Genomic DNA, 24,792 nt, shown 5'->3' on the forward strand with positions numbered 1-24,792 from the left:
TTTCTTAGGCTTTTAGGCTTAGCGTTCATGGAAAACGTTTTATATTAGACTTAACAACTGTTAAAGAAAAGATCTTCAAATTAGGCTTAGCAATTTTTTAAGGTTTAAAACTTCAAATTAGGCTTAGCTTTTGTAAAAGGTTTTAAACTTAAAATTAGGCTTAGCTTTTGTAAAAGGTTTTAAACTTCAAATTAGGCTTAACAATTGTGAAAGGTTTTAATCTTTAAAATAGACTTAACAAATGTTTGTGTTTTCGAATTTCTAATTAGGCTTAACAATTTTAAAAAGTTTTAAACTTCAATTTAGGCTTAACAATTGTGAGTCATTTTAACCTTGAAATTAGATTTTAGCCCTATATTATTGAACTGCGTAAAATATACAAGCTGTCATCCACTGTTGTAAACAATCTAGTAAACAAAACAATTTAAATATATCTCTTTTCTTAAGAATAAAAACAACTTTGTTTATGACGTATTTTTCCAAACCTTAAATTGACTGAAAAGCCAAAATTACTAGTGAAGGATACGGAGCCGTAAATACCCGTACGTGACGTCACAGCAACGAATACGTAGATTCTTAAGATGATCCTTTTCACCCGAAAACAAACTTGATGTCAATCTAGGTCAGTTTTTAATTAAGAAAGACTTGGCGCTAAGTTAATTAAAATTATTATATTCGTCTTCCGGTTAATACTTGTCTCGTGTTTTAGTAGGAAGTAATAACGTCACAAAGTCACGTGCATCTTAATTTATTACGATTTTTATATTTTTAATTATAAATACGCCTGTAAGCTGTCTTGTCCGTAGACGTTGAAGTGTAGCGTGAGAAACATTTCTACAGGGGCTATGGGAAAATACATTAGGTTTAGTTCCCCTAAATGTTGGCTTCACCTAAAGTCAGGAATATACATGATTTTATTCATATTTATTTGAAATTGTATATACTAACAATTATTTATTTGAAATTATATGTACTTAGTATTATTTATTTAAAATCATATATTTATTATTATTTATTTAAAATCATATATTTATTATTATTTATTTAAAATCATATATTTATTATTATTTATTTAAAATCGTATATTTATTATTATTTATTTGCAATTTTTTAATTTTATATATTTACCATGATTTATTTATAAATTTATGTATTTACAATTATTTATTTATTTATAATTTTATATATTTACAACTATTTATCTATGTAATTATAATTTTATATATTTACAACTATTTATCTATTTAATTATAATTTTATATATTTACAATTATTTATCTATTAATTCATAATTTTAAATATTTACAATTATTTATTTATTAATTTCTAATTTTATATATTCACAATTATTCATTTATAATCATTACCTTAAATTTCGTGAATGATAGTCAGTAACCATTACATCACAATAATATTAAGAACATAAAGTTCAAAGTTCAACCTACAAAACTTAAAAGTAATCTCACCATCCTTACATCAACTCTCAAAATATTTTCTTAACAATAGAAACCCTTGAACTGATAACAATAATATAATCCCTAACGAAAACAGCAGCCCTTACATTAACCAATACTAAAACCTACATAGACATACCATGAACTGCCGTATCTTAAAACGCGTTTTCGTTGTACTGCATGCACGTGTTTGAGGCGTATGATTCCCGCCTTTTGAAGTTATTTGGCGCTAAGTTCGTATCGTGGGTAGTGAGTGTTGGGTTCGTACAGCAGAAACCCTACAGCAGTCCCGCGCTTTTTACTTTTATCATAAGTTTATAAGTGATATGTTCGCTCCATAAGTATGACACTACCTATACGATTCGTAATGCTACTGAGTGACTTACAGCTCGAGATAACTAGTTCCAGAAGGAGAACGACGGAAGCGAGTCAATTGAAGTCCCAAGTACACTCTGTTGTGTTTGCAGCTAGGACCTATTCCATCTAGGTCCTATTTAGTCCGCATTACTAAGCCCCATTTGACAGCAGCGCCCCACTCACTCACCAGGCCTCCCTCGCTTTACCTCCTCGAATCTATGACCTACCTCACTCACTCACTTCAAAATTACAAGCCTTTCAGTTTGTCATGACCAGAGATTAATTGAACAAACTTATGGAAGGAACATATCTTATAAACTTATGCTTTTATTAAGTTTTCGTGGGCTGATAACCACTGTCCATACCTGAACCGCGTTTATTGGCCCCTAATATTAAGTGGACTTCAATTCTAGAGGGTCATCGTACGTTCGAACGAACAATAGGGCTGCGGACCAGGTCAATTTGATTTGATTTTGACCATTATAAGATTTCCTAAAAGTGCTGGAAGGGTCAATGTGGCTTTGTTTGGGGTCAAACTGAACTTGCTATACGTTGGAAATAAAATTTCGCAATTGATACCTTAGAAATTAGTTCTATTTTTGATTCAGGGAAATTATTATCGTAGATTAAATATCTTTATTGAAATAAATTTTGAAATCGCGTCTGTAACCAATTTATTGAAATGTGTCAGTATGAAAAGATTTTTTTGTCAACAAGTTTAGATTTTAACAGAACCAATAATGTATACAGCTACTAGGAATGATTGTGTAGTCATCCATTTTCACTCAACGTATCTAGGCACGGATTTTGTGGGAGGAGCTAACTAGACTAACCATTATGTACGACAAATTTTTACCCATAGCGAATTTATAATCTACCTTGCTAGCGACTAGGACATCGCGTTGCTACCATGCAACCAATGAAACGACAGTTAGAAAGACGCCATTAGAATTATGAGGCGTGACGTGGATAGTAAGATCTCAAGCCCAGTACCCACAAAAACAGAATTCATAGAAATAAACACGGGATATTTATAGGGGCTCAATGTTTCCTATTAGCTGTATTTATTCCTACGTGAACAAATAATGAACTCAATTTGAAAGAAATAGGCCTAAAAAGTCCGAAGTTTATATACAGTATATAGAATCGTTCCAAAAATTCAGTGACACAAACACTCCAAAGCCAGCTTTGTCAAAATTTCGAAGAAATAATATAACAACTTAATGGTGGTATATAAGGGGCCTCAAAATTGGGGCACATCAAGAAACGAGGTCCCCAAAGTTAAGCCTAACGTCTAGATGAGGCAACTTTGCCCAGTTTCCAACCGAATTTAATCCGATTTGTTCAAAGTTATATTGCCTTACTTTCATCTTAAAATCCCTTTGTTTTTGTAACCACCCCCAAAAAAACTGGAGCGTTCTTCCGGTATTTCGAATTCAACCGTGTTACGAAGGATATAGACTTTATCAAATTATCTAGAAATTGTGCCAGCTAGTTTCAAATGAGAAGTTGCAACTTGAGCGGGAAAGGACGTGCGTTCAGTTCGATTGATCATATTAACCGGTCTATGGAATCTGTTGACTTTGTGGGCTAAGTTTCAAATCTGAAGGGAGTATAAATTGAGTGAAGTTGCAACTTGAGCGGAAAAAGATAGTGCGTTCAGTTTCGTTGATCATATTAACCGGTCTATGGAATCTGCTGATTTGGTGGGCTAGGTTTCAAAAATTTGAAGGGAGTATAAATTGAGAAGTTGCAACTTGAGCGGGAAAAGAACTTGCGTTCAGTTTTAGTGATCATATTAACCAGTCTATGAATTATTTTGACATGGAGTTTTCAGCTTGCACAAACAAAACCATTCGTATTTATTTATTAGATTGAGTTACTAAGGATGAAACATAACGGTTGTTGATACTACGTGGAAATTTGGTTATACGTTTCTTAATAAAGCAGATGCGATAAAATATACTCTATTTGAACAACAACCATTGTTATCCTTTGTAAGGATTTTTTATCTAGTCGATTGATTTTCCTCTCGGCAAGAAATAATTGGATTCTTATATTTTTTCCTTGCAATGGAATAAACTAACCGAGCTTTACGTAATCTTGCCCGGGATTTTTTGAGTGGAAAATATTCTAGGCCTATATACTTCCATGACAAATTTTGCCCCCACAAGGTATGTAGACCCCCTTAACCTTAACACAAGTTAAACTTATGAACATTGATTGGAAACAGTGTTTCATGGATGACCCCCTTACTTAAATTTATGTAACAAACATTGAAAGACAATGATTACTAATTAATTTAATTAAGGGGGTCATCCATAAAACACTGTTTCCAATCAATGTTCATAACTTTAACTTGTGTTAGGGGTGCTACAGTACATGTCCCTTATGGGGGGTCAAACAAAATCGGTGTGGTCATAGAAGTATAGATGTTAAATACATTTTCGGACTCGAGATTGCTTGATTGATTGATTTCCATAGAACTTACCATCCCTGAATGCATCCCACTGCATGATTGTACTTCAACAAACTATAATTACCCTTAACCCTTTTTGGAATGAATGAACACCCTGTATTGTTGGTCCAAGAGTTCCTAGGGTCGTACAAAACAAGGCGCAGTGAGATAGATTATTCACGAAGTAAAATTCATCATATATAATGATTAGTCTAGCTCTTCCCATAAAATCCGCCTAGATACGTTGAGTGAAAATGGAAATCTGGTTACACTATTATTCCTATTAGCTGTATGCATTCTTGGTAATCATTAATTAGTTGTGCACTGCTTTGTTTTGCAGCAATAAAGTTCATGGTTCCAGATTTTGACAAATTAAAATAACTTAATTTCTAGGCCTTTCCCAAAATAGTTCGTACCACTAAACTAAACTAAAATACGATAAAATTTAAATAGAAAAATATATAGGCCTAATTTTCAATTATTATTTTGCTACCATATTAATTCTTTCCGCTGAAATAATATGTCTAGAAAAATCTTCTAAGTTGACCTATTAAGTAATGTCGTGTAATCAAATTGAATAGCTTTGGCTAAACGTATTATAGGCAGATGGTGGGAAATTGCTTGTTATCCCTGGGCTTTTGTGTTAAAACAACTCTTTGTTAGAGTTATCGAACTATTCGCCCGCATCTGGCTTGATTGTTTCTTATGTAATCTTACGTAAAACATTTCTGTGAATAATGATTTACTTCGCAGCTAAAGGAGCCTTAGACTGATTTTATTGCAAATACAAATATTATCATAAGTTTATAAGATATGTTCACCATAAGTATTCATGCACTACCTATACGATTCGTAATGGTACTGAGAGACTTACAGCAGCTCGAGATAACTAGTTCGAGAAGGAGAACGACGGAAGCGAGAATTCAATTGAAGTCCTAAGTACACTCGGTGGTGGTTAATTAATTTTGCAGCTAGGACCTATTCCATCTAGGCACTCCTATTTAGTCCGCATTACTAAGCCCCCTTTGACAGCAGCGCCCCACTCACTCACCAGGCCTCCCTCACTTTACCTCCTCGAATCTATGACCTACCTCACTCACTTCAAAATTACAAGCCTTTCAGTTTGTCATGACCAGATATTAATTAAACAAACTTATGGAAGGAACATATCTTATAAACTTATGATATTATTTATTGTTTAGGTGATGTCCAGACTGACCCATAAAATCTATCCTTGAAAGTGTTTTGATCACTTTTGCGATGACGCTAGTATAAATATAAAGGTAAAATATATTTGTTCTGATGAAGTCGACCGAGTATTAAACAAGTTAAATTAAGTTACTAGTTTTTTAAATAATACGTTAATTCTTAACTTAACAGACGACAAAAGTGTCACCATATAATTATGTAAAGTTGTTTCAAAGTAATTTAATTTATTATACAGTTTAGTTTTGTTTTTCGTAAATAGGCCCTAGTAATTAAATGCACTTGTCATTAACACGTGGTTGCAATAAATTTGAAAATAGTTTACTTTTTGTTTGCTAGGTGGCGCTACCTGATAGGGTTTTGTTTCGAATAGGCCAAAATGGCGTCATTTAGTCTATATTCTTCACTAGGCTTGGTTTTCTTTTTCAAGGGCTGACTGCTCCGGAACTAAGAAATCCGGTTTCCAACGTAAATAATTAAATTTATCGTTAATTAAAGGTGTTTAAAACGCGTACAATTAGTCAAAAATGGCTGTGGAAATGGAAGCTTTCGAAATAACAGACTGGGATCTTCAAAATGAATTTAATAGACCCGGTACTGGTAGAAGAAGGCCTACAAAACATCAACAAATATACGGTAAGCCTTGGCCTATTTTCTAAATAACATTTTCGATTTTGTAGACGTATTTATAATTAAAATTAGTAAAATATTAATAAATCTAATTAAATTAGTTCGTTAGAGGAACATTTTAATCAATAAAACATAGTTAGAGCCTAAATAATAAGTAAAATAAGCTGGGAAACATAAATAAAATTAAATGGTCTATTTTCTTGCATTTTCGATTTTGTAGACGTATTTATAATTAAAATTAGTAAAATATTAATAAATCTAATTAAATTAGTTCGTTAGAGGAACATTTTAATCAATAAAACATAGTTAGAGTCTAAATAATAATTAAAATCAGATGGGAAAATTAATTTATAGGCATATGGGCTGATGATAGTGACGAAGATGAGGGTGATAATCGTCCAAGCTTTGGTTCGGACTCTCGTGGTAAAAAGGACTTTACCGCACCGATTAATTTCATCAGTGGAGGGTTTAAAGATAATAAAAAACCAGAGAAAACTAAGGAAAATGAAGATAAAGGGGGTTCTAGTGATGAAGAAGAAATTAAAACATACAGACCACAACAACAACAACAACAACGTAGGGGAATCTCTTCAGGTGGAAGAAGTGGGTTTGGGGGGAATAGAAACCGGCGATTTGCGGGTGTTGGGGATCAGGGAACTCCTGGACAAGGAGATATGTAAGTTTTTAACACCTTTTTACACCAATTAGGCCTAGAAACAAATTAACAAAAAATATTACAGGCCACTCGGAGGATGGGAAAAATATACACGGGGAATTGCTTCCAAAATGATGAAACAAGTACGTTTAATTAATTTTAAAGGCAATTAAATCATAATTAAGATTAATTATTTGGGTTTAAGATGGGTTACAAACCAGGCACAGGTTTAGGGAAAGATGGACAGGGGATCGTGACCCCAATTCAAGCAAAGAAACGTGAGGGGAAAGGTGCACTCGGTCTTTATGGACCCGAACACGTGACGCCCAAACCAGTCTTAACAGTTCATTCTGATGATGATGAGAAGGATGATAAGAGAAAGGTTCGAGAGAATCTTCATTTATGGAAAAAGAAACAAGGGGTTCGTTAAATTTGTTAATTAATTTGGGATGTTTTTAATTAAATAACGGAGTGTTTTTGATCGTTTAGGAAGAAACTAAAGTGAAATATGTCTATAAAACTGTGGAGGACGTAAAATCAGAAGGGGCTTACAAGAAATTAGGAGATTTTAGCAACCTGAGTAGTGTGAAGGTAATTGATATGACAGGGCCAGAACAACGCGTGTTATCAGGTGAGGTGTGAACACAACCTTTTTACCCAATATTTAGCTACCTTTTTTTTTTTTTTTTTTTTTTTTACTTTGAGGCTGTTTTATTTTTATGTTTACTTCAATTGATTTCATTTCATTCTTGGAATGGGGTTAAAATTCCCCTTTAAAATCAATTAATTTTGACCCTTTCCAAGGATGAAAACATTTTTTTTTAAGTTTTTTATTATTTTTGTCAAAATGGCTAATTTTTTTTAAGATTGCAGCATATTTTTGGATAGAGATTTAAATTACCTTTAAAATGAGACCAAACTCGACAAAAATAATTTACAATCTTGGAATGGGTTAAATTTACATAGTAAACCAATGTAAAATTAACCCATTCCAAGACTGCAACTGTAAAAATTTATTAATTTCATCCGATTTTTTTGATTTTGGTTTCATTTTTGTCAAAATGGTTAATCTTTTTTAAGATTACAGCGCATATTTTGATAGAGATTTAAATTACCATTAAAATGAGACCAAACTCGACAAAAAAGAAAATTCAATCTTGGAATGGGTTAAAATTACATAGTACACCAATGTAAATTTAACCCATTTCAAGACTGCAACTGTAAAAATTTGTTAATTTCAACCGATTTTGTTGATTTTGGTTTCATTTTTGTCAAAATGCCTAATCTTTTTTAAGATTTGAATAGAGATTTAAATTACCTTTAAAATGAGACCAAACTCGACAAAAACAATTTTCAATCTTGGAATGGGTTAAAATTACATAGTATACCAATGTAAATTTAACCCATTCCAAGGCTGCAACTGTAAAAATTTGTTAATTTCATCCGATTTTGTTGATTTTGGTTTCATTTTGAAGCCCTTTTAATTACTTCCTCAACAATAGGCCTATTTTAGACCTACTACCCGATAAAACCAACAAATTTAAACATTTTTCCCTTTCATTTGACGCTAACCTTCGATAAACCCTTTTTACACACACACAGGTTACCATCAAATTCATCAACAGCACAGTAAACCTGATTTGGAAGACGATAACGAAGAAGAACGCGTTAGTAAAGGAACTCACTTTGCTCTTCCCGAATTGGAGCACAATTTGGAGCTCTTAGTTGATATGACGGAACAATCAATTCTCCGAAATGATCGCGAATTGAGTCGATGTAAAGATCGAGTCGTTTCTCTTCAACACGAAGATCAACAACTTAAAACTCTTCTCGATAGAGAAAAAATACAAATTGATCACGTGACGGAACTTTTAAATCTTATTAACAGGTACAAACGTTTTAAATTTTAATTTACGGTATCTCTACATGATGGGTACACGCTTTTGACCTTTTTTGACCTTTTAAGTGTCTTTTAATTACTTTTAAGCCTATTTTTATTGATTTAACTAATTATAAATTACTTTTAAGCCTATTTTTATTGATTTAACTAATTATAAATTACTTTTAAGCCTATTTTTATTGATTTAACTAATTAATAATTATTGGAATTTTAATTTTTTAATTTAATTGTACGTTTTTCGGGATATATTTATGTTTATTTCAGTTTGGAACATAAAGAAACGTCTCTGACTTTAGTGGAAGCCGCCGCCATCTTTAAAAAATTGGAAAGTGATTATTACGAAGAGTATAAACTCTACGAACTATCTGATTTGGCAGTTACCATCGTCTTTCCTCTGGTAAGTATCGTAAATTTTATAGAAATGTTAAAAATTAAAATAAAGCTTAATTTTATGCAAAATAATCGTTAATTGTTGTTTATTTATTTATTGAAATAGGTCAAGAAGTTTTTGGAACAATGGGATCCTTTAAAGAACCCGTACTTTGGATTGGACTTATTTAAAACCTGGAAGGATATCTTGGAAACGGAGGAAAGGTCCAGGACCAATTTGGATAATGTTGAAGGCAACTTTGACCCCTATCATCAACTTATTTGGGATGTTTGGATGCCCGCCATGAGGAGAGCCGCATTGTAAGTAGAAATTTTATTTTATGGGTATGGCGGAGTTTGTCGGGGGCGACGGTATTTTGGCGGGGACGACGGTATTTTGTCGGGGACGGCGGTATTTCGTCGGGGGCGACGGTATTTCGTCGGGGGCGACGGTATTTCGTCGGGGGCGACGGTATTTTGTCGGGGGCGACGGTATTTTGTCGGGGGCGACGGTATTTTGTCGGGGGCGACGGTATTTCGTCGGGGGCGACGGTATTTCGTCGGGGGCGACGGTATTTCGTCGGGGGCGGCGGTATTTCGTCGGGGGCGGCGGTATTTCGTCGGGGGCGACGGTATTTCGTCGGGGACGGCGGTATTTCGTCGGGGGCGACGGTATTTCGTCGGGGACGACGGTATTTTGTCGGGGACGGTCGTATTTTGTCGGGGACGACGGTATTTTGTCGGGGACGACGGTATTTTGTCGGGGACGACGGTATTTTGTCGGGGACGGTCGTATTATGACGGGGACGGTCGTATTTTGTCGGGGACGGTCGTATTTTGTCGGGGACGGTCGTATTTTGTCGGGGACGGTCGTATTTTGTCGGGGACGGTCGTATTTTGTCGGGGACGGCCGTATTATGACGGGGACGGTCGTATTATGACGGGGACGGTCGTATTTTGTCGGGGACGGCCGTATTTTGTCGGGGACGGTCGTATTTCGTCGGGGACGGTCGTATTTCGTCGGGGACGGTCGTATTTCGTCGGGGACGGTCGTATTTCGTCGGGGACGGTCGTATTTCGTCGGGGACGGTCGTATTTCGTCGGGGACGGTCGTATTTCGTCGGGGACGGTCGTATTTCGTCGGGGACGGTCGTATTTCGTCGGGGACGGTCGTATTTCGTCGGGGACGGTCGTATTTCGTCGGGGACGGTCGTATTTCGTCGGGGACGGTCGTATTTTGTCGGGGGCGACCGTATTTTGTCGGGGGCGACCGTATTATGTCGGGGGCGGCGGGAGTTGGTGTTGATGGTGTTGGGGATTGAGTTGTGTATTTGTTTCTCTCCAGGAATTGGCCAGTTCGTCAACCAGAAGCCATCATTGAACTCCTGGAAAATTGGATTCCTTTACTTCCCAATTGGATCTTTGAGAATTGTTTAACCCAGCTGATCTTTCCGCGTCTGGAACAAGAAGTAAACGACTGGAATCCCGTTACTGACACTATGCCCATTCACGCCTGGCTTCATCCTTGGCTTCCCCTGATGGGCGATCGTCTGGAACCACTCTATGCTCCAATTAGACACAAGTTAGCCGTGGCTTTGACCAATTGGTATCCAAATGACTGTTCCGCCAAACTTATTCTGGAACCATGGAGGAATGTTTTCTCAAAAGGTACCATGGAAGCTTTTGTCATATCCAATATTCTGCCCAAGTTGACCATGGCCATGCACAGTTATGTTATTAATCCTCATCAACAACAATTAGGTATGTTGTAATGTTTTGGGATTGCATTATCTCTTGCTTTTGTGCCAGGTTATCTCTTTCTTTTGTGCCGGCTTATCTCTTTGTTTTGTGCCGGCTTATCTCTTTGTTTTGTGCCGGGTTATCCCTTGCTTTTGCGCCGGGTTATCTCTTTGTTTTGTGCCGGGTTATCTCTTTGTTTTGCGATGGGTTATGTCTTTGTTTTGCGCCGGGTTATAACTTGCTTTTGCGCCGGGTTTATCCCTTGCTTTTGCGCTGGGTTTATCCCTTGCTTTTGCGCTGGGTTTATCCCTTGCTTTTGTGCCGGGTTATCCCTTGCTTTTGTGCCGGGTTATCCCTTGCTTTTGTGCCGGGTTTATCCCTTGCTTTTACGCCGGGTTTATCCCTTGCTTTTACGCCGGGTTTATCCCTTGCTTTTGCGCCGGGTTTATCCCTTGCTTTCGCGCCGGGTTTATCCCTTGCTTTTGCGCCCTGTTATCAGTTTATACGTAAAGTTTAACCCATCGAAATATTTGAAATTGGCATTTTTTAGAAACTTGGCAGTGGGTTATGGCTTGGGAAGACATGCTACCTCAACAAGCCATGGTTAACCTATTAGATAAGAGCTTCTTCCCGCGTTGGCTTCAAGTACTTTGCACTTGGTTGAGTCATAGCCCTAACTATGACGAAGTCTCCAAGTGGTACATGGGCTGGAAATCAATGGTTTCCGCAAATCTTCAAAACCATCCAATTATTCGAGGTACTAATGATAACATTTCATAATATCATGGTCATGATCGGTCGACATATCTTCAATGCAATGTTAAAGCATCATGATCAGAATCATTCAACTTTTATTCTACAGATCACTTTAACAAAGCACTGGATATCATGAATCACGCTGTTTCGAATCCTCAAGCACCTTTAATCTACCCGATGGGACCCCAGATGAATTACGCAGGTGCCCAAGAACCCCAACCTGTTCCAGCTCCGCCTAAAATTGGTAAATGGACTTACGATTCGGTTACTCATGCCATTAGGGGAGCCTCTTCCGCCGCCTCTATCTCAATGAGCTTCAAAGACATGATCGAGAAAAAGGTAAGTCAAATATTTCTTTCTTTCTTTACGCTTACGAAGTACTTGACGGTGCAGATATTGAAATAGGGTTTGCGGCTTGCGCAATAAACGGGTTAGGGAGGGTCTGGAGGAGTCAGGGAGTTTAATAATGGGTCAAGAAGGTCAGGGAGTGTTATAATGGGTCAAGAAGGTCAGGGAGTGTTATAATGGGTCAAGAAGGTCAGGGAGTGTTATAATGGGTCAAGAAGGTCAGGGAGTGTTATAATGGGTCAAGAAGGTCAGGGAGTGTTATAATGGGTCAAGAAGGTCAGGGAGTGTTATAATGGGTCAAGAAGGTCAGGGAGTGTTATAATGGGTCAAGAAGGTCAGGGATTAGTTGGGATTATTTCTTGGGTTTGTTAAAATTGCAATGTTGCTCGTTACAATGTGTTTTATATCATTGTCCGAAGTGTTGAATTGTTTATAATGAGTAATAGTCTTATAAATACGCTGGTGACATTGTTAATGTGTAAAAAGGTTAGGGAATATCACGGGAAATAGTTAGGGAATTTGAAACAGATATTAAAAACGTTTCGAACACAAAGTTGAATTGTTTATGACAAGTAATATTGTTATAATGTTATAAATACGCTAGTGACATTGTTAGTGTCTAATAAGGTCAGGGAATATCACGGGAATTTGAAACTGAACATATTGTAACAATGAAGTTAGGTTTTTGGAGCGCTTGTAGGCACAGATATTAAAAATGTTTCGAACACAAAGTTGAATTGTTTATAGTAAGTAATATGCTTATAAATACGCTAGTAACATTGTTAGTGCTCAATAAGGTCAGGGAATAACACGGGAAATTTTTAGGGAATTTGAAACAGAACATATTGTAAAAATCAAGTTAGGTTTTTGGAGCGCTTGTAGGCACAGATATTAAAAATGTTTCGAACATTAAGTTGAATTGTTTATGACAAGTAATATTGTTATAAATATGCTGGTGACACTTTTAGTGCCTAATAAGGTCAGGGAATAACACGGGAAATGGTACTGAACATTTTGTAACAATCAAGTTAGGTTTTTGAAGCGCTTGTAGGGCCAGATATTAAACATGTTTCGAACACTAAGTTGAATTGTTTATAGTAAGTAATATGCTTATAAATACGCTAGTAACATTGTTAGTGCCTAATAAGGTCAGGGATTATCACGGGAAATACTCAGTCAATTTGAAACAGAACATATTGGAACAATCAAGTTAGGTTTTTGGAGCGCTTGTAGGCACAGATATTAAAAACGTTTCGAACACTAAGTTGAATTGTTTATAACAAGTAATATGGTGATATTGTCAGTGCCTAATAAATAAGGTCAGGGAATATCCTGGGAAATACTCAGGGAATTTGAAACAGAACATATTGTAACAATCAAGTTAGGTTTTTGAGGCGCTTGTAGGGACAGATATTAAAAATGTTTCGAGCACAAAGTTGAATTGTTTAAGATAAGTAATATTGTTATAAATATGCTGGTGATATTGTCAGTGCATAATAAGGTCAGGGAATATCACGGGAAATAGTCAGGGAATTTGAAAAGGAACATATTATAACAATCAAGTTAGGTTTTTGAGGCGCTTGTAGGCACAGATATTAAAAATGTTTCGAACATTAAGTTGAATTGTTTATGACAAATAATATTGTTATAATGTTATAAATACGCTAAAAAAATAGTGACATTGTTAGTGCATAATAAGGTCAGGGAATATCACGGAAAATACTCAGGGAATTTGAAACTGAACATATTGTAACAATCAAGTTAAGTGTTTGGAGCGCTTGAAGGGACAGATATTAAAAATGTTTCGAACAGTAAAAGGCACAGGCATTAAAAATGTTTGAAACAATTTCGTTTCGTTTCGTTTCATTTCCAGGCGGAGGAAGCTGGAATCTTATTTGCCCCTGTTCCAAATCGTTACCAAGAGGGCAAACAAGTTTACCGATTTGGTAATTCAACAATGTACATTGATCGTGGCGTTGTTTTTGTATTTAATGATAAAGCTTGGGTTCCGACTTCCTTACAAAGTTTGTTAGACATAGCCATGTAACGTCGTCATGAGTTAATTGCTGTTTTTTTTTTATTATTTGTCCGGTGAAACAAAAATTGTTTCATGAACTAAACTACGTATTTGTTAACGGGAAACAAACTGTACATATTGTATAAAAATCATTTAAAATAATAAAATGGTTCGTTTATTTCTTATAAATTTGGCTTACGTTTTTATTCATTTTGGAATAAAATTTATTTTATGACGTGTGTATCACGTGTCTCTTATTTCTTCTGGTTATACTTATTGTTGTAAGGTTACTTTGGATTCTGCGGTTTAAGAATAATAATAATAAAAACAATAATAATAATAATATGTTCCCCTTGATTAAAAAATATTGGTAAATATAAACTTAATTTGCATCTTTTACGTACGAATTTTATAGCTTGTGTTTACGTTTAGTCATGAAATGAACAGCGAGATGAAATTATATTTTATTGATATTACCGAGGGGACGGACTTTCTCAAGAAAGGGTGCGGGATTTCGTGGTTTCCTATGAGATTTCGTGATTTAAATTATGATTTCATGTCAAAGAGTTCGTGATTTTGTCAATGAATTCATTATTTCCTCAAGGATTTCGTGGATTCTTTGAAGATTTCGTTGTTTCTGCAAATATTCCGTGATTACTTCGAAGATGTCGTGATTGTTGAAAATTTCATGCTTTCTTCTAAGATTTCGTGATTTCTTCGAAGATTTCGTGATTTCTAATAAGGTTTCGTAATTTCTTCGAAGATTTCGTGATTTCTTAGATGTCGTGATTGTTGAAAATTTCATGCTTTCTTCGAAGATTTCGTGATTTCTAATAAGGTTTCGTAATTTCTTAGGTGTCGTGATTGTTGAAAATTTCATGCTTTCTTCGAAGATTTCGTGATTTCTAATAAGGTTTCGTAATTTCTTCGAAGATTTCGTGATTTCTTAGATGTCGTGATTGTTGAAAATTTCATGCTTTCTTCGAAGATTTCGTGATTTCTTCGAAGGTTTCGTAATTTGTTCGAAGATTTCGATCTTTCCTTCGGTATTTCGTCAAAAATATAGTGATTTCTTTGAAGATTTCCTGCGAGATCTTTTTTTTTTTTCATCACAGATTTCACGATTCCTTTTAAACCTCCCTACAGATATCGCGAATAGCTACCGATTTTTTTTGGAAATATCGGACCTCTCGGACATGCGGACATATCCCTTTGAATATATTTCAAAACAAAGACCAATACTTAAAACAAGGAACAGATATATTATTTCAAGACAAATACAAGGTTTTAGTTCCCACCCTAATTGATTTATGGGCTGACAAAACTGAATAACTGACTGCGACTTCAAATAGATTTTTAGTCAGTAAGGTTTCTACATTCAACCAACTAACTTACAAAGCCATCGTCGAACTTAAAAAATATCACTTAAACTTAATTTTACTTAAATATAATGCCTTACAATACGGGCGTTCACGATTTGAGAATATGTAGTATTAAGGTAGGGACACTTAAAAAATACTCCAATTAATATTAATTTAATTTATCTTAATTTAATGTCAATTAGATGTTACCATGGCTAGACTGGGACGAAAACGGAAAACTTAGTGGAGTTGTTTCTTACATGTTAGATGATTTTACCAAAGCGTTGAATTTTACGTAAGTATATGAATTAGCATAAGTCCATTCATAAGATATGTTCCTGCCATAAGTTTGTTAATCTCTGGTTACAAACTGGAGCTTGTAATTTTGAAGTGAGTGAGTGAGGTAGGTCATAGATTCGAGGAGGTAAAGCGAGGGAGGCCTGGTGAGTGGTGAGGCGCTGCTGTTAAAGGGAGCTTAGTACTTAGACTAAATAAGACCTAGATGGAAATAAGTCCTAGCTGTAAAATTAATTAACCACCACCGAGTGTACTTAGGACTTTAATTGACTCGTTCCCCCTCGTTCTCCTTCTCGAACTAGTTATCTCGAGCTGCTGTAAGTCTCTCTGCAGTAACATTACGACAAAGTATAGGTAGTGCATATCATACTTATGGAATTATTTAGAACCCTTTTTGAAATACGCTGTATTAAAACAAAAACTTAATTGACATGGTCAGGTACCGTTTTGTGGCCAAGTCAGGCTACTGGGGTAAAAAATTGGAAGATGGTAGTTGGAATGGATTCTATGGAATGTTTATGAGAAATGTAAGTTATCTTAAGCTATTTGTATGCTTGTTTGATGGACATCGCGTCATGCTTGGTTTCCAGGAAAGCGATTTGATATTAATGGCAACTACTGCAAACGCCTTACGACTGGAGCCGGCTCACTTCACCATAGCTTATCATACTTCCTTGCTGAATATCGTTTCCGGCGCCAAAGGTGAAGTGCCGAAACAGTTGTTTGGAATACTAATGACATTCGATATGGACGTATGGGCCGCTATCTTTTCCGCTATGATACTACTGTCAGTTGTATCGGCGGTTGCTGATAAAGTACTGCAAACCTTGGACGGAATTGGACCCAAAGTTAACTTGGGTTATGATATCTTGGATAAGATCATTGGAATGTTTGCTGCGCTGTTTTTAGAAGGTAAGGCGACACTATTCGGGTCACACCTAAGAATTCATTTCTTGTTGACCCCCTTAAACTATAAATAGCAACGCCTCGAGACCCCCATAGAGACGTCCCACGTTTCGCGTTGATGTTATGGTGTATTTCCGTTCTAACTTTGATGAACGCCTTCATGGGTCAATTTAAAAGTAGTTTGATGGTCATAGTTGAACCTCCGCGCATCGACAGCGTCCACGATCTGGCTAAACTGGATCAAAAACGTATTTTGGTCTTCAAGGACTCTGCCTTCGAAGATCTGATACGTGTAAGTATGATCTGATGTCTTGTAGGCCTACTTCAAGACGTTCTTAATGACCTCTACACTACTACAGAGATCCAAAATGGACGCCATGGTCAAGCTAACAAAGCTAATTGAGGACGCGAAAGGTTTCGTTCCCGTTTTGACAGTGTATTCAAGGGATACGTTGGAAGAAGTTTTGATGGGCAAGTCAATTATTATATCTGAAAGCGTCTCTGTGTCGTACTATCTTGGTAAAAGGTGCGCGGAACCCGGTGGCGCCAAGTTTTATATCGGAAAAGAACCCTTGATACCTTCAAACATGCATTTGACCATGAATAAACGATTGCCCCAAGCTTTTAAAGACGCTATTGACGACAGGTGAGATTATTTTCCAATTTTCTTAATTATGGTTTGGGTATTTATGATTTTAATAAACATAGCTCGATTCCCCTTTTCGAGACCTTTAAAATGAGTACCCACACTATGGTGTAATGTTTAATTCACTTAAACGTAGTTCAGTTCAGATCAGCGTATTTTCTTGCAGAATTTACCGGTTCTCAGAATCAGGAATCATGTCAGTATGGCTGGGTAACATGTTACGTGATTGGGACAAGTGTGTGGCTCCTGATTTGGAAAGGGGGGAGTCGACCATGGGTTTCTCTGAATTTTACGGAATATTCATTTTATGGTTCATGGGATTGGTTCTTTCAACTATAGCCTTAATTGGGGAATTAATTAAATTTAGGCTTGACAATAGACGGGCTAAAAGAGCTTCAAAGGCACAACAAAAAATATTTTAAGTTAGAATGATCGGGGATTCGGGTAGGGGTTTCTTCTTGACTCACTCTGCATTTACTCTGTTGCTTCTGCTCTGCGCCACATCACGTGATCGCCCGCCATCGAAAAGTTCAGACGCGTTTCTACCAAGGATGATTTTCTACATAGTTACACCGGCTTCGTTTGCTGTGATTTTTTAATAACTTTCGCTTAATTAAAAGGTGTTAATTAAAATTAGTCGCGGTTACTACGTAATTTAAGTTAATTTAGAACATTGATGGAATGTATCTTATTGAATAAATGGAACAATACGCTTCATTTGTCAATTTTCATACTCCTGCTAAGCCTTGGATAATCAGATGTAAGTTGTGAAGTTGAACTTTGTACCTTCAAGAAACACCTACAATATTTCCATAAATTGCCAAATAAATAACTGGACTCTACAAGAACTTCTAAAAGGTAAAAAACATCTTTAATTATCATCAAATTAGTGTTAAAACTTTGCGTTATATCAGTTTGAATATTAGGCTTAAGATTCCACTGTATAAATAATAAATATAGCAACATTTAGGCCCTAGTTAGGCTTGAAGTTAACCCTAATCAGGGTTTGATTGAATCGACGCGGTTTTGGGTGGTGCAAATCTATTGCAGCTTTACAGCGAATAACACGTAACTTATTCCCATAACCAATACAAAGATACTTGGTTTAGTTTTAAACGCATCGTTATAAAAAGTGCAAGCTGTACATTTTGAATATTCTTCTTTGTCATCGGCAATACACATCGCTTTGAAATTTTTATTATAATCTTGATTGCATTCTGATGGGTCCGAATTGGGTGGGCAATCGCAATATCCTTCGCAATCGTAATTGGTCTGGCAAACGCAATTACACTTGCCGTTGCTATTGCAATCGGCCGTAGTAGTTGATGGACATACCAAACCTGGGAAAAAAACTAATTTCTGTTAAAATTAAAATGCTTTAGTTGATAATTGTTTTTTAAAACACGACAATAACAATAACACTGACAATCATCATCAGATTGGCAAGGGCAATCGCAATTGCCTTGACTATCGCAATACGGCTTATAAGTTGTTGGACACAGGTTTGGTGTATAAACTGAAAAAAATTTCCGCAGTTTTGTTGCAAGTTGTAGGTGAATTTTAGGTAAAATCTTAAACATTTATTTTGTCATGCTTTTGAATATTGATGCTGTTAGAAGACAGTAACCTGACCTCCCGTTAAACCAAACCTTAATCTTAACCTAAACCTTAATCTTAACCTAAACCTTAATCTTAACCTAACCAAACCTTAATCTTAACCTAACCAAACCTAACCCAACCTAATCCTAATTCTTAAACAAATCTTATCCCTTATCCTAACCCTAATCTGACCTAAACCCTTAACCTTAACCTAACCCTAATCTTAACTCTAACCCTTAACCTTACTGTTAACGTAAAAACCCTAAATCTTACCCTTAAACTAATCTTAACCCTTATCTCTTTACCTAAACAATTAACCTAAACCTAACCTAATCCTTAACCCCTTATCCCAAACCTAACCTAACCTAACCCTAATCCTTAACCCCGTATCCCCTAACCTTTGACCTAAGCCTTTACATAAACCCTTATCAATTTACCTAAACCCTTAACCTAAACCTCACCTAATCCTTAACCCCTTATCCCAAACCTAACCTAACCTAAACTATCCCTAATCCTTAACCCCGTATCCCCGTATCCCCTAACCTTTGACCTAAGCCTTTACCTAAACCCTTATCAATTTACCTAAACCCTTAACCTAAACCTAACCTAACCTAACCTAACCCTAATCCTTAACCCCGTATCCCCTTATCCCCTAACCTTTGACCTAAGCCTTTACCTAAACCTAACCTAACCTAACCCTAATCCTTAACCCCGTATCCCCTTATCCCCTAACCTTTGACCTAAGCCTTTACCTAAACCCTTAACCTAAACCTAACCCTAACCAAACCCTAACGTAAACTATCACACCATAGATAAACACAATGGTAATTAACTTGATTTAAATCAATATATAAATTTACCGTAAGATGCCGCAGTGTGTAGTGATAAGGCCAAAATAAGTGCCATGGTGCAAATAAGTGATCTCACGTTACGATTTCCAAACATCATCTTATAATAAAATAATCTTCTCAATTTTGCCACTTTCAAATTAATTCACCAACCAACCAGTCAGGTAGGGTTGCAATACAGTACTCAAAAATCTTGTATAAACCTTTAAAAATCAGTTATGAAGAACATTATAGTGTTGACCACTTAAATTTAATAAGTGGGGAACAATAAAAGACAATAGTTTAATCCAAACAAATCATGAAATCTACCTTTGATTTCGTGCTTAGGTTGAAATAATCAAAACAGTAATAACCACTAAACTCCTCGTACCTTCGCGTTGCGTTGATTGAACGACCTACGATGAACTAATAAGGCGTCGCTTTGCTTTTTCAAATTTGTACTCCTGTACCTGTTGAGGGATACGCGTGAAATGATATAGTAGTGTACAGGTGAAAATGTCAAAACACATGTTTATTATTACAGTTCAACGTAACCTTATAGCGTTTCCACTGTTACCTAAGCTTTTTTCGTTCATATGAAAGTTTTTCACGGTCAAATTGATAAGGAATATGTTGTTGTGATATCGGAAACGCATTTGCATTATTGGGGGGGGGGGGGGGATGATTTGAAATTTTTTTTGATGAATATAAAGGTTAATTACACCAAAAGAAATTAATAATAATAAATATAGTTAAGGAATCAAAATGTGTAAGTGTCACATGAAAAAAAAATGAATAATTTTTTTTTATTAAAGTTTAGTATCAATGCATTGTTTTTAGGCTAGGATTATTGATACCAATTACACCAGGATTACCAGGCTAATTGGTAAATACTGAACTTTGACCTTCAAGTTGCCTGGTGTTAATGGTATCTGTCCTCATAGTCTGAAAACAATGCATTTAGAAAATTTAACTAATTGTCCTTCTATGACCAGCCGATTTTGACCCCCCCCCCACAAGGGGTGTACACCCCCTAAGAATATTGGAAGGGGTGTTTTAGGGATGCCCCCTTGAATTTAGCGTAAGAAACAATGAAAGGCATTGATTAATAATTAATTTAATTAAGTAAGGGGGTCATCCTTAAAACACTCCTTTCAATCAATTTTCATAACTTTAACTTGTGTTAGAGGGTGTACAGTACATGTCGCTTATGGGGAGGGTCAAACAAAATCGGTGTGGTCATAGAAGTATAGATGTATAGAACATTTGGGACTCGAGATTGATTGATTGATTTCCCATATAATAGAACTTACCATCCATGCAGCATCCCACTGCAACTATAATTAACCTTAACCCTTTTTCGAATGAACACCATGTATTTTAAATGGGAAGTTTCTATTCTCTATGCTATATTTTCTTTGTGTATTATATGCATAATTTTATTATTAGTCCATGCACGTGTTTAATCTAATATTTTTCATCTTGAGTTTATATTGAAGTTAAGGCTGAAATATATGGGGTTTAATGTGTAAGTTGTAAGCGTTTATTTTAGTATAGATTCGTCGTTCAAAATACAATATAGTCCGGAATTTGTCAAGTCATATCCGATTTCCGAATAAATAGGATGTTTTATTTGATAATGTTATAATTGCTAAATAATATAATAATAATATTATTATTATTATTAGTGTAGGGTTTAGTAACGTTAGAAGTTTATTATTGTCGGTTTTAGAGAAGTGAACAGATGTCTGGTAAAGCTAGCCGTTTATTTGAGATAATGGCATTGGCTTTGCACTATTATTGCCCCTGTATGTTAGCTTTACCCCTATACAGTGGTGTGTAGCAGTGTAAACATTTCTACAGGCGCTGGTTGAAAATACATTACATCTTTTCATCCTAGAGGTCACCTTTGCCTATTGACCTTATTATTTTATTAAATAGGAAATAAATATCTTGTGATAATAAATTTGAATTTGTTCTTAAGCCTTAAAAATAAAAACACGAACAAAAGATTTTATTTATTTTTTCACTGTTTTTTTTTTTTAATATTCATTTAAATTAAAATACACTTATATTCAAGAGTATTGAAATTAATTTATATCCGACGAATGATCGACGTCCATGTCTGTTCGAGGGCATAGGCAATTGCATGGTCCGTTTGTTGCGGTGCACTCTATCATATTGTTATTCATACATTGGACTTCCCCACTTGCGCAACTTGTAGTCTCGCAATTTGTTCCAGCATTATCTGGTGTGCATGGTACACCTAAAAATAGATTTAATTGAATTTTAAAGTGTTCAAAGCGTCGGGCAGTGTGGCTCTAATAACGAATATGTAATTCTGTAAAAAGTCGTTTATTTGTTTTTTTTTTTTACATATTTGTTTTACAACAAATAATTTCTAAATTGTTACGCGATTAGTTGGTACAAATTTCAAAATTATCTTTAATGAAATCTGAAACTAATTTTAACTTTGAAAATTCCTTTAATGTTTCACTATACGCAGAATGGACTTATGTTTACACGTGCTTAATTAAGCGAGCAAAGTGACGTCACCGTGTGAATGGGTATTAAATGTTAAAGTTACTTACCCTGCACAAAAGTAGCCGAAAAGATAACATTAACTATTACCAAACCAAAGAATAGAGTTTTGAATCCCATTTTTCCGCAGCAAGTCGTCGTGAAGTTAACTGAAGTTGAGTTGAGAAGTTCAATATCGAAGCTTCAGCAGGATATGTTCGGTATGCTTACGATATATACGGTTTTATACAAAAAGTGATCGAAGCTTCAGTGTGCTTTTCAACAACGACACGACGCTATTATTTTTACATATTCGTTTAGCTCTCTCATTGGTTGACACGAATTTTAACGAAACGCCTGATTTGTTGAATTTTGTCGCTTGGCGAGCTGGTATTTTGAACAAGGCTGTTTAAAAGCTAGGGCGATGGTGGACCCAATGCTTATTACAAAAACCTTTAACATATCCCAAAGTAATTGTTCGGAATCGACATAGAGAACGGAGATATTTGGAAGAAAAGTCCATTAGCCCTGTTGTTTTCACAATTTTCTTAACTTGACCACTAAAGTAGCCAAGAAGTAAGGTGCAGTTGCTCCCTTTGAAATTTGGCCACCGTTATCCTAGCATTTCAGACGGATTTTCAAATATTCCGGCTAACGAAGTCGCATACAGTACATAGCATGTGTTTTTAAAATGAAAGGGTTCCATGCCGATAACACGTGAAACATATCCTTCAATCGAGGCTGAAGTACATTTACTTTTCATATATTTTTCAGACTAGTAATATCGTTTATATACCTAAACGAATTTTTAATATTTTGGTTATATAAATTTATTTTCCATTTGAATATCTTACTTTGAAAATCAGAAATTAATGCCAAATTACTTTGCAATTGTTTGGCAAACAAAACTAAGCATTTTTCTGAGAGGTTACTTTCAATTCTTAGATCGCGTCTTTCGTCCAATCGAAGCGTAAAATTGTTAATAATAGACTTAAAAGTTTAGGGTCGTGTTTTAGGTCAAAATTATGTGATTTTTTAGGCCAAAAGTGCAATTAAAGGCCAGTGCTTGAGTAAATTTCCCTGAAACCTTGAAGGTCCCATCCTGATTGGTGACCCCAAAGGTTTTTGATGTCCAAATGACGGACAGTATAACTTAAATCTACCAACATCTTGGTGATCATTGCCTCTCTCTGATTTCTAACCTAATTAGAACCCAGGTGAATGTAAATTGTTCATGTGTATATGACAACTGACCAAGTTGTGGGGCGACTTTAGAGGTCAATTAATTGATTAGAAAGGTTTAATTAGAAGTAGAACCAAGCTAGGAGTGTAAATGTTGATGTCACGTTGCAGTGCGCCGTGTGACTCTCCAAACCAGCAGCTGTTAAAGACCTTGACTCAACGATGTTTAAAATTTTATTCCAATATTTTTCCCCATTAATTCTCGAATATCGCACCGAAATCTGACAGATCGGAAAGAAAAAGTTGTTCTTTTCGATTGCAATAACAAACCGACACTTGCGGAATAATTCCCATTGACGTCAACGCCAATTCCAATATATGTTCAGGGTTTCTTGAAATGTTGCGTAACACAACCATACTTTAATTAAAACAGAATTATTAAGTACTAATTAAGATTAATATGAATGAATAAGTAGTTGATTACTTTGCATTTTATTTTCAAATAATTTACAAAATGTAAACACAAACATTTGAGTTTTTCTCATATTCTAATTCCGTTCAAAAACCAATTAATGTCGTTAACACTTAATTTTAAAATTAAATTCAAAGATAACCCTTTTCTTAATGAATACGACCAAACAAAAACGTCATTGATAATTTCTTCTTAGGGCAAAATGTCATTGAACATTTTCGACGCAAAATCTCCCATTGCACTTCGCTCCTATATGTTCACCCTTTTTGTATCAACCTCTATAACCTTCTGAGATATCTGCATTAATTAAGTGTCCCCTAATTAAAAATACTTTGGTATTTGTACGTAAGGAGGTCGTCTTTGACCCCCTCCATTTTCTTAAGAAAGGTCAACTTCCTTCTCATTAAATTTGCTTAACGAGAGTGTGGAATTAATTAAAATAATCAATATAATATTTGAGGATTAGGCTTAACAAAGTGTATTTCATAAATCATTACTTTATTTATTCTTTTCTAATTTTGGGTCGATTGGCATCAACTGTTTTGACCACCATTATAATAAAGGCGCCTTTACAAAGGTCAAGTACTATGGACAGAGATGAGGTCCAAACACTCGACCCTCTGATTCTTGTCCTATAAAGTTTAATCCGGTTTTTGGTTCTAAATAGTAATAAAAGTTGCCTTTTTCGCTTTTGGTTTAAAACTCCCGATCAGCTGTCGGTTCGGTTATGGCGGGAGAATTTTTTGGCGCGAAATCGGGCGCGAGCCACCGCAATGCCACGTGATTTATTTATTTACTTCAATTGGGAGACGCCTTTCCCCGCCTATTTCAACTCAAATTCCCATAATAACTGTACACTCGATCTCGTTTTGGGCGGGGCGATATTACCCTAGTTGTAATATTCATTTCAATGTCAGGTAAATGCGCGCAAATTGTATGTACAAACGCCTAACGGGAATGAACGGAAACCTGTATTGGAGTAGAATTCTAGTGAGATTTTGAACAAACACACAAGAGGAATTTTCTAAATCTTTTAGGACTGATATAATGTTAAGTGTAGCAGTGTAAACATATCTACAGGCGCTGGTAGAA

At 35.6% G+C, this 24,792-nt stretch overlaps 3 protein-coding genes across 4 annotated transcripts; 2 read left to right on the forward strand and 1 right to left on the reverse strand.

The window, feature by feature from the left end:
- Positions 1–5,859: 5,859 nt before the first annotated feature.
- On the forward strand, positions 5,860–14,079 carry sip1 (septin interacting protein 1). Its single transcript, XM_089857577.1, has 12 exons — positions 5,860–6,111; positions 6,460–6,781; positions 6,846–6,903; positions 6,966–7,181; positions 7,250–7,391; positions 8,363–8,648; positions 8,925–9,057; positions 9,157–9,350; positions 10,375–10,790; positions 11,320–11,526; positions 11,632–11,864; positions 13,747–14,079. Exons 1-12 carry the CDS (start codon positions 6,003–6,005, stop codon positions 13,918–13,920), a joined length of 2,490 nt encoding a protein of 829 aa, XP_089713703.1. The 5' UTR covers positions 5,860–6,002; the 3' UTR covers positions 13,921–14,079.
- Positions 14,080–15,340: 1,261 nt separating this feature from the next.
- LOC149615769 (glutamate receptor U1-like) lies at positions 15,341–17,817 on the forward strand. The gene is made up of 7 exons (XM_089857072.1): positions 15,341–15,388; positions 15,455–15,546; positions 15,988–16,075; positions 16,139–16,460; positions 16,529–16,746; positions 16,814–17,100; positions 17,267–17,817. Exons 1-7 carry the CDS (start codon positions 15,341–15,343, stop codon positions 17,520–17,522), a joined length of 1,311 nt encoding a protein of 436 aa, XP_089713198.1. The 3' UTR covers positions 17,523–17,817.
- A 147-nt stretch (positions 17,818–17,964) lies between these two features.
- Positions 17,965–19,744, reverse strand: LOC149615770 (uncharacterized). Of its 2 annotated transcripts, XM_089857478.1 has the most exons (3): positions 19,560–19,744; positions 18,527–18,616; positions 17,965–18,440 (listed from the first exon to the last, which is right to left on the reverse strand). In XM_089857478.1, the coding sequence occupies exons 1-3, from the start codon at positions 19,645–19,647 to the stop codon at positions 18,142–18,144; spliced, it is 477 nt and encodes a 158-aa protein (XP_089713604.1). In that variant the 5' UTR covers positions 19,648–19,744; the 3' UTR covers positions 17,965–18,141. The 2 variants fall into 2 exon arrangements, with proteins under 2 accessions (XP_089713604.1, XP_089713605.1); XM_089857479.1 differs by lacking the exon at positions 18,527–18,616.
- Between the last annotated feature and the right edge of the window lie 5,048 nt (positions 19,745–24,792).

Source organism: Phalangium opilio, unplaced genomic scaffold, assembly GCF_054372755.1.
Source record: "Phalangium opilio isolate 3A_F unplaced genomic scaffold, DU_Popi_V2 ptg000217l_1, whole genome shotgun sequence".
Taxonomy (NCBI): domain Eukaryota; kingdom Metazoa; phylum Arthropoda; class Arachnida; order Opiliones; family Phalangiidae; genus Phalangium; species Phalangium opilio.

Excerpts from the sequence above, each read along its gene's own strand:
- sip1 (XM_089857577.1), top strand. The coding sequence starts at position 6,003 with ATGGCTGTGGAAATGGAAGCTTTCGAAATAACAGACTGGGATCTTCAA. Across the intron at positions 7,182-7,249 it reads TATGGAAAAAGAAACAAGGG|GAAGAAACTAAAGTGAAATA; the intron begins GTTCGTTAAATT and ends TTGATCGTTTAG. Across the intron at positions 8,649-8,924 it reads CTTTTAAATCTTATTAACAG|TTTGGAACATAAAGAAACGT; the intron begins GTACAAACGTTT and ends TGTTTATTTCAG.
- LOC149615769 (XM_089857072.1), top strand. The coding sequence starts at position 15,341 with ATGCCTTACAATACGGGCGTTCACGATTTGAGAATATGTAGTATTAAG. Across the intron at positions 15,547-15,987 it reads ACCAAAGCGTTGAATTTTAC|GTACCGTTTTGTGGCCAAGT; the intron begins GTAAGTATATGA and ends TGACATGGTCAG. Across the intron at positions 16,076-16,138 it reads ATGGAATGTTTATGAGAAAT|GAAAGCGATTTGATATTAAT; the intron begins GTAAGTTATCTT and ends CTTGGTTTCCAG.
- LOC149615770 (XM_089857478.1), bottom strand. The coding sequence starts at position 19,647 with ATGATGTTTGGAAATCGTAACGTGAGATCACTTATTTGCACCATGGCA. Across the intron at positions 18,617-19,559 it reads ACACACTGCGGCATCTTACG|TTTATACACCAAACCTGTGT; the intron begins GTAAATTTATAT and ends AATTTTTTTCAG. Across the intron at positions 18,441-18,526 it reads TTGCCAATCTGATGATGATT|GTTTGGTATGTCCATCAACT; the intron begins GTCAGTGTTATT and ends TTTTTTTCCCAG.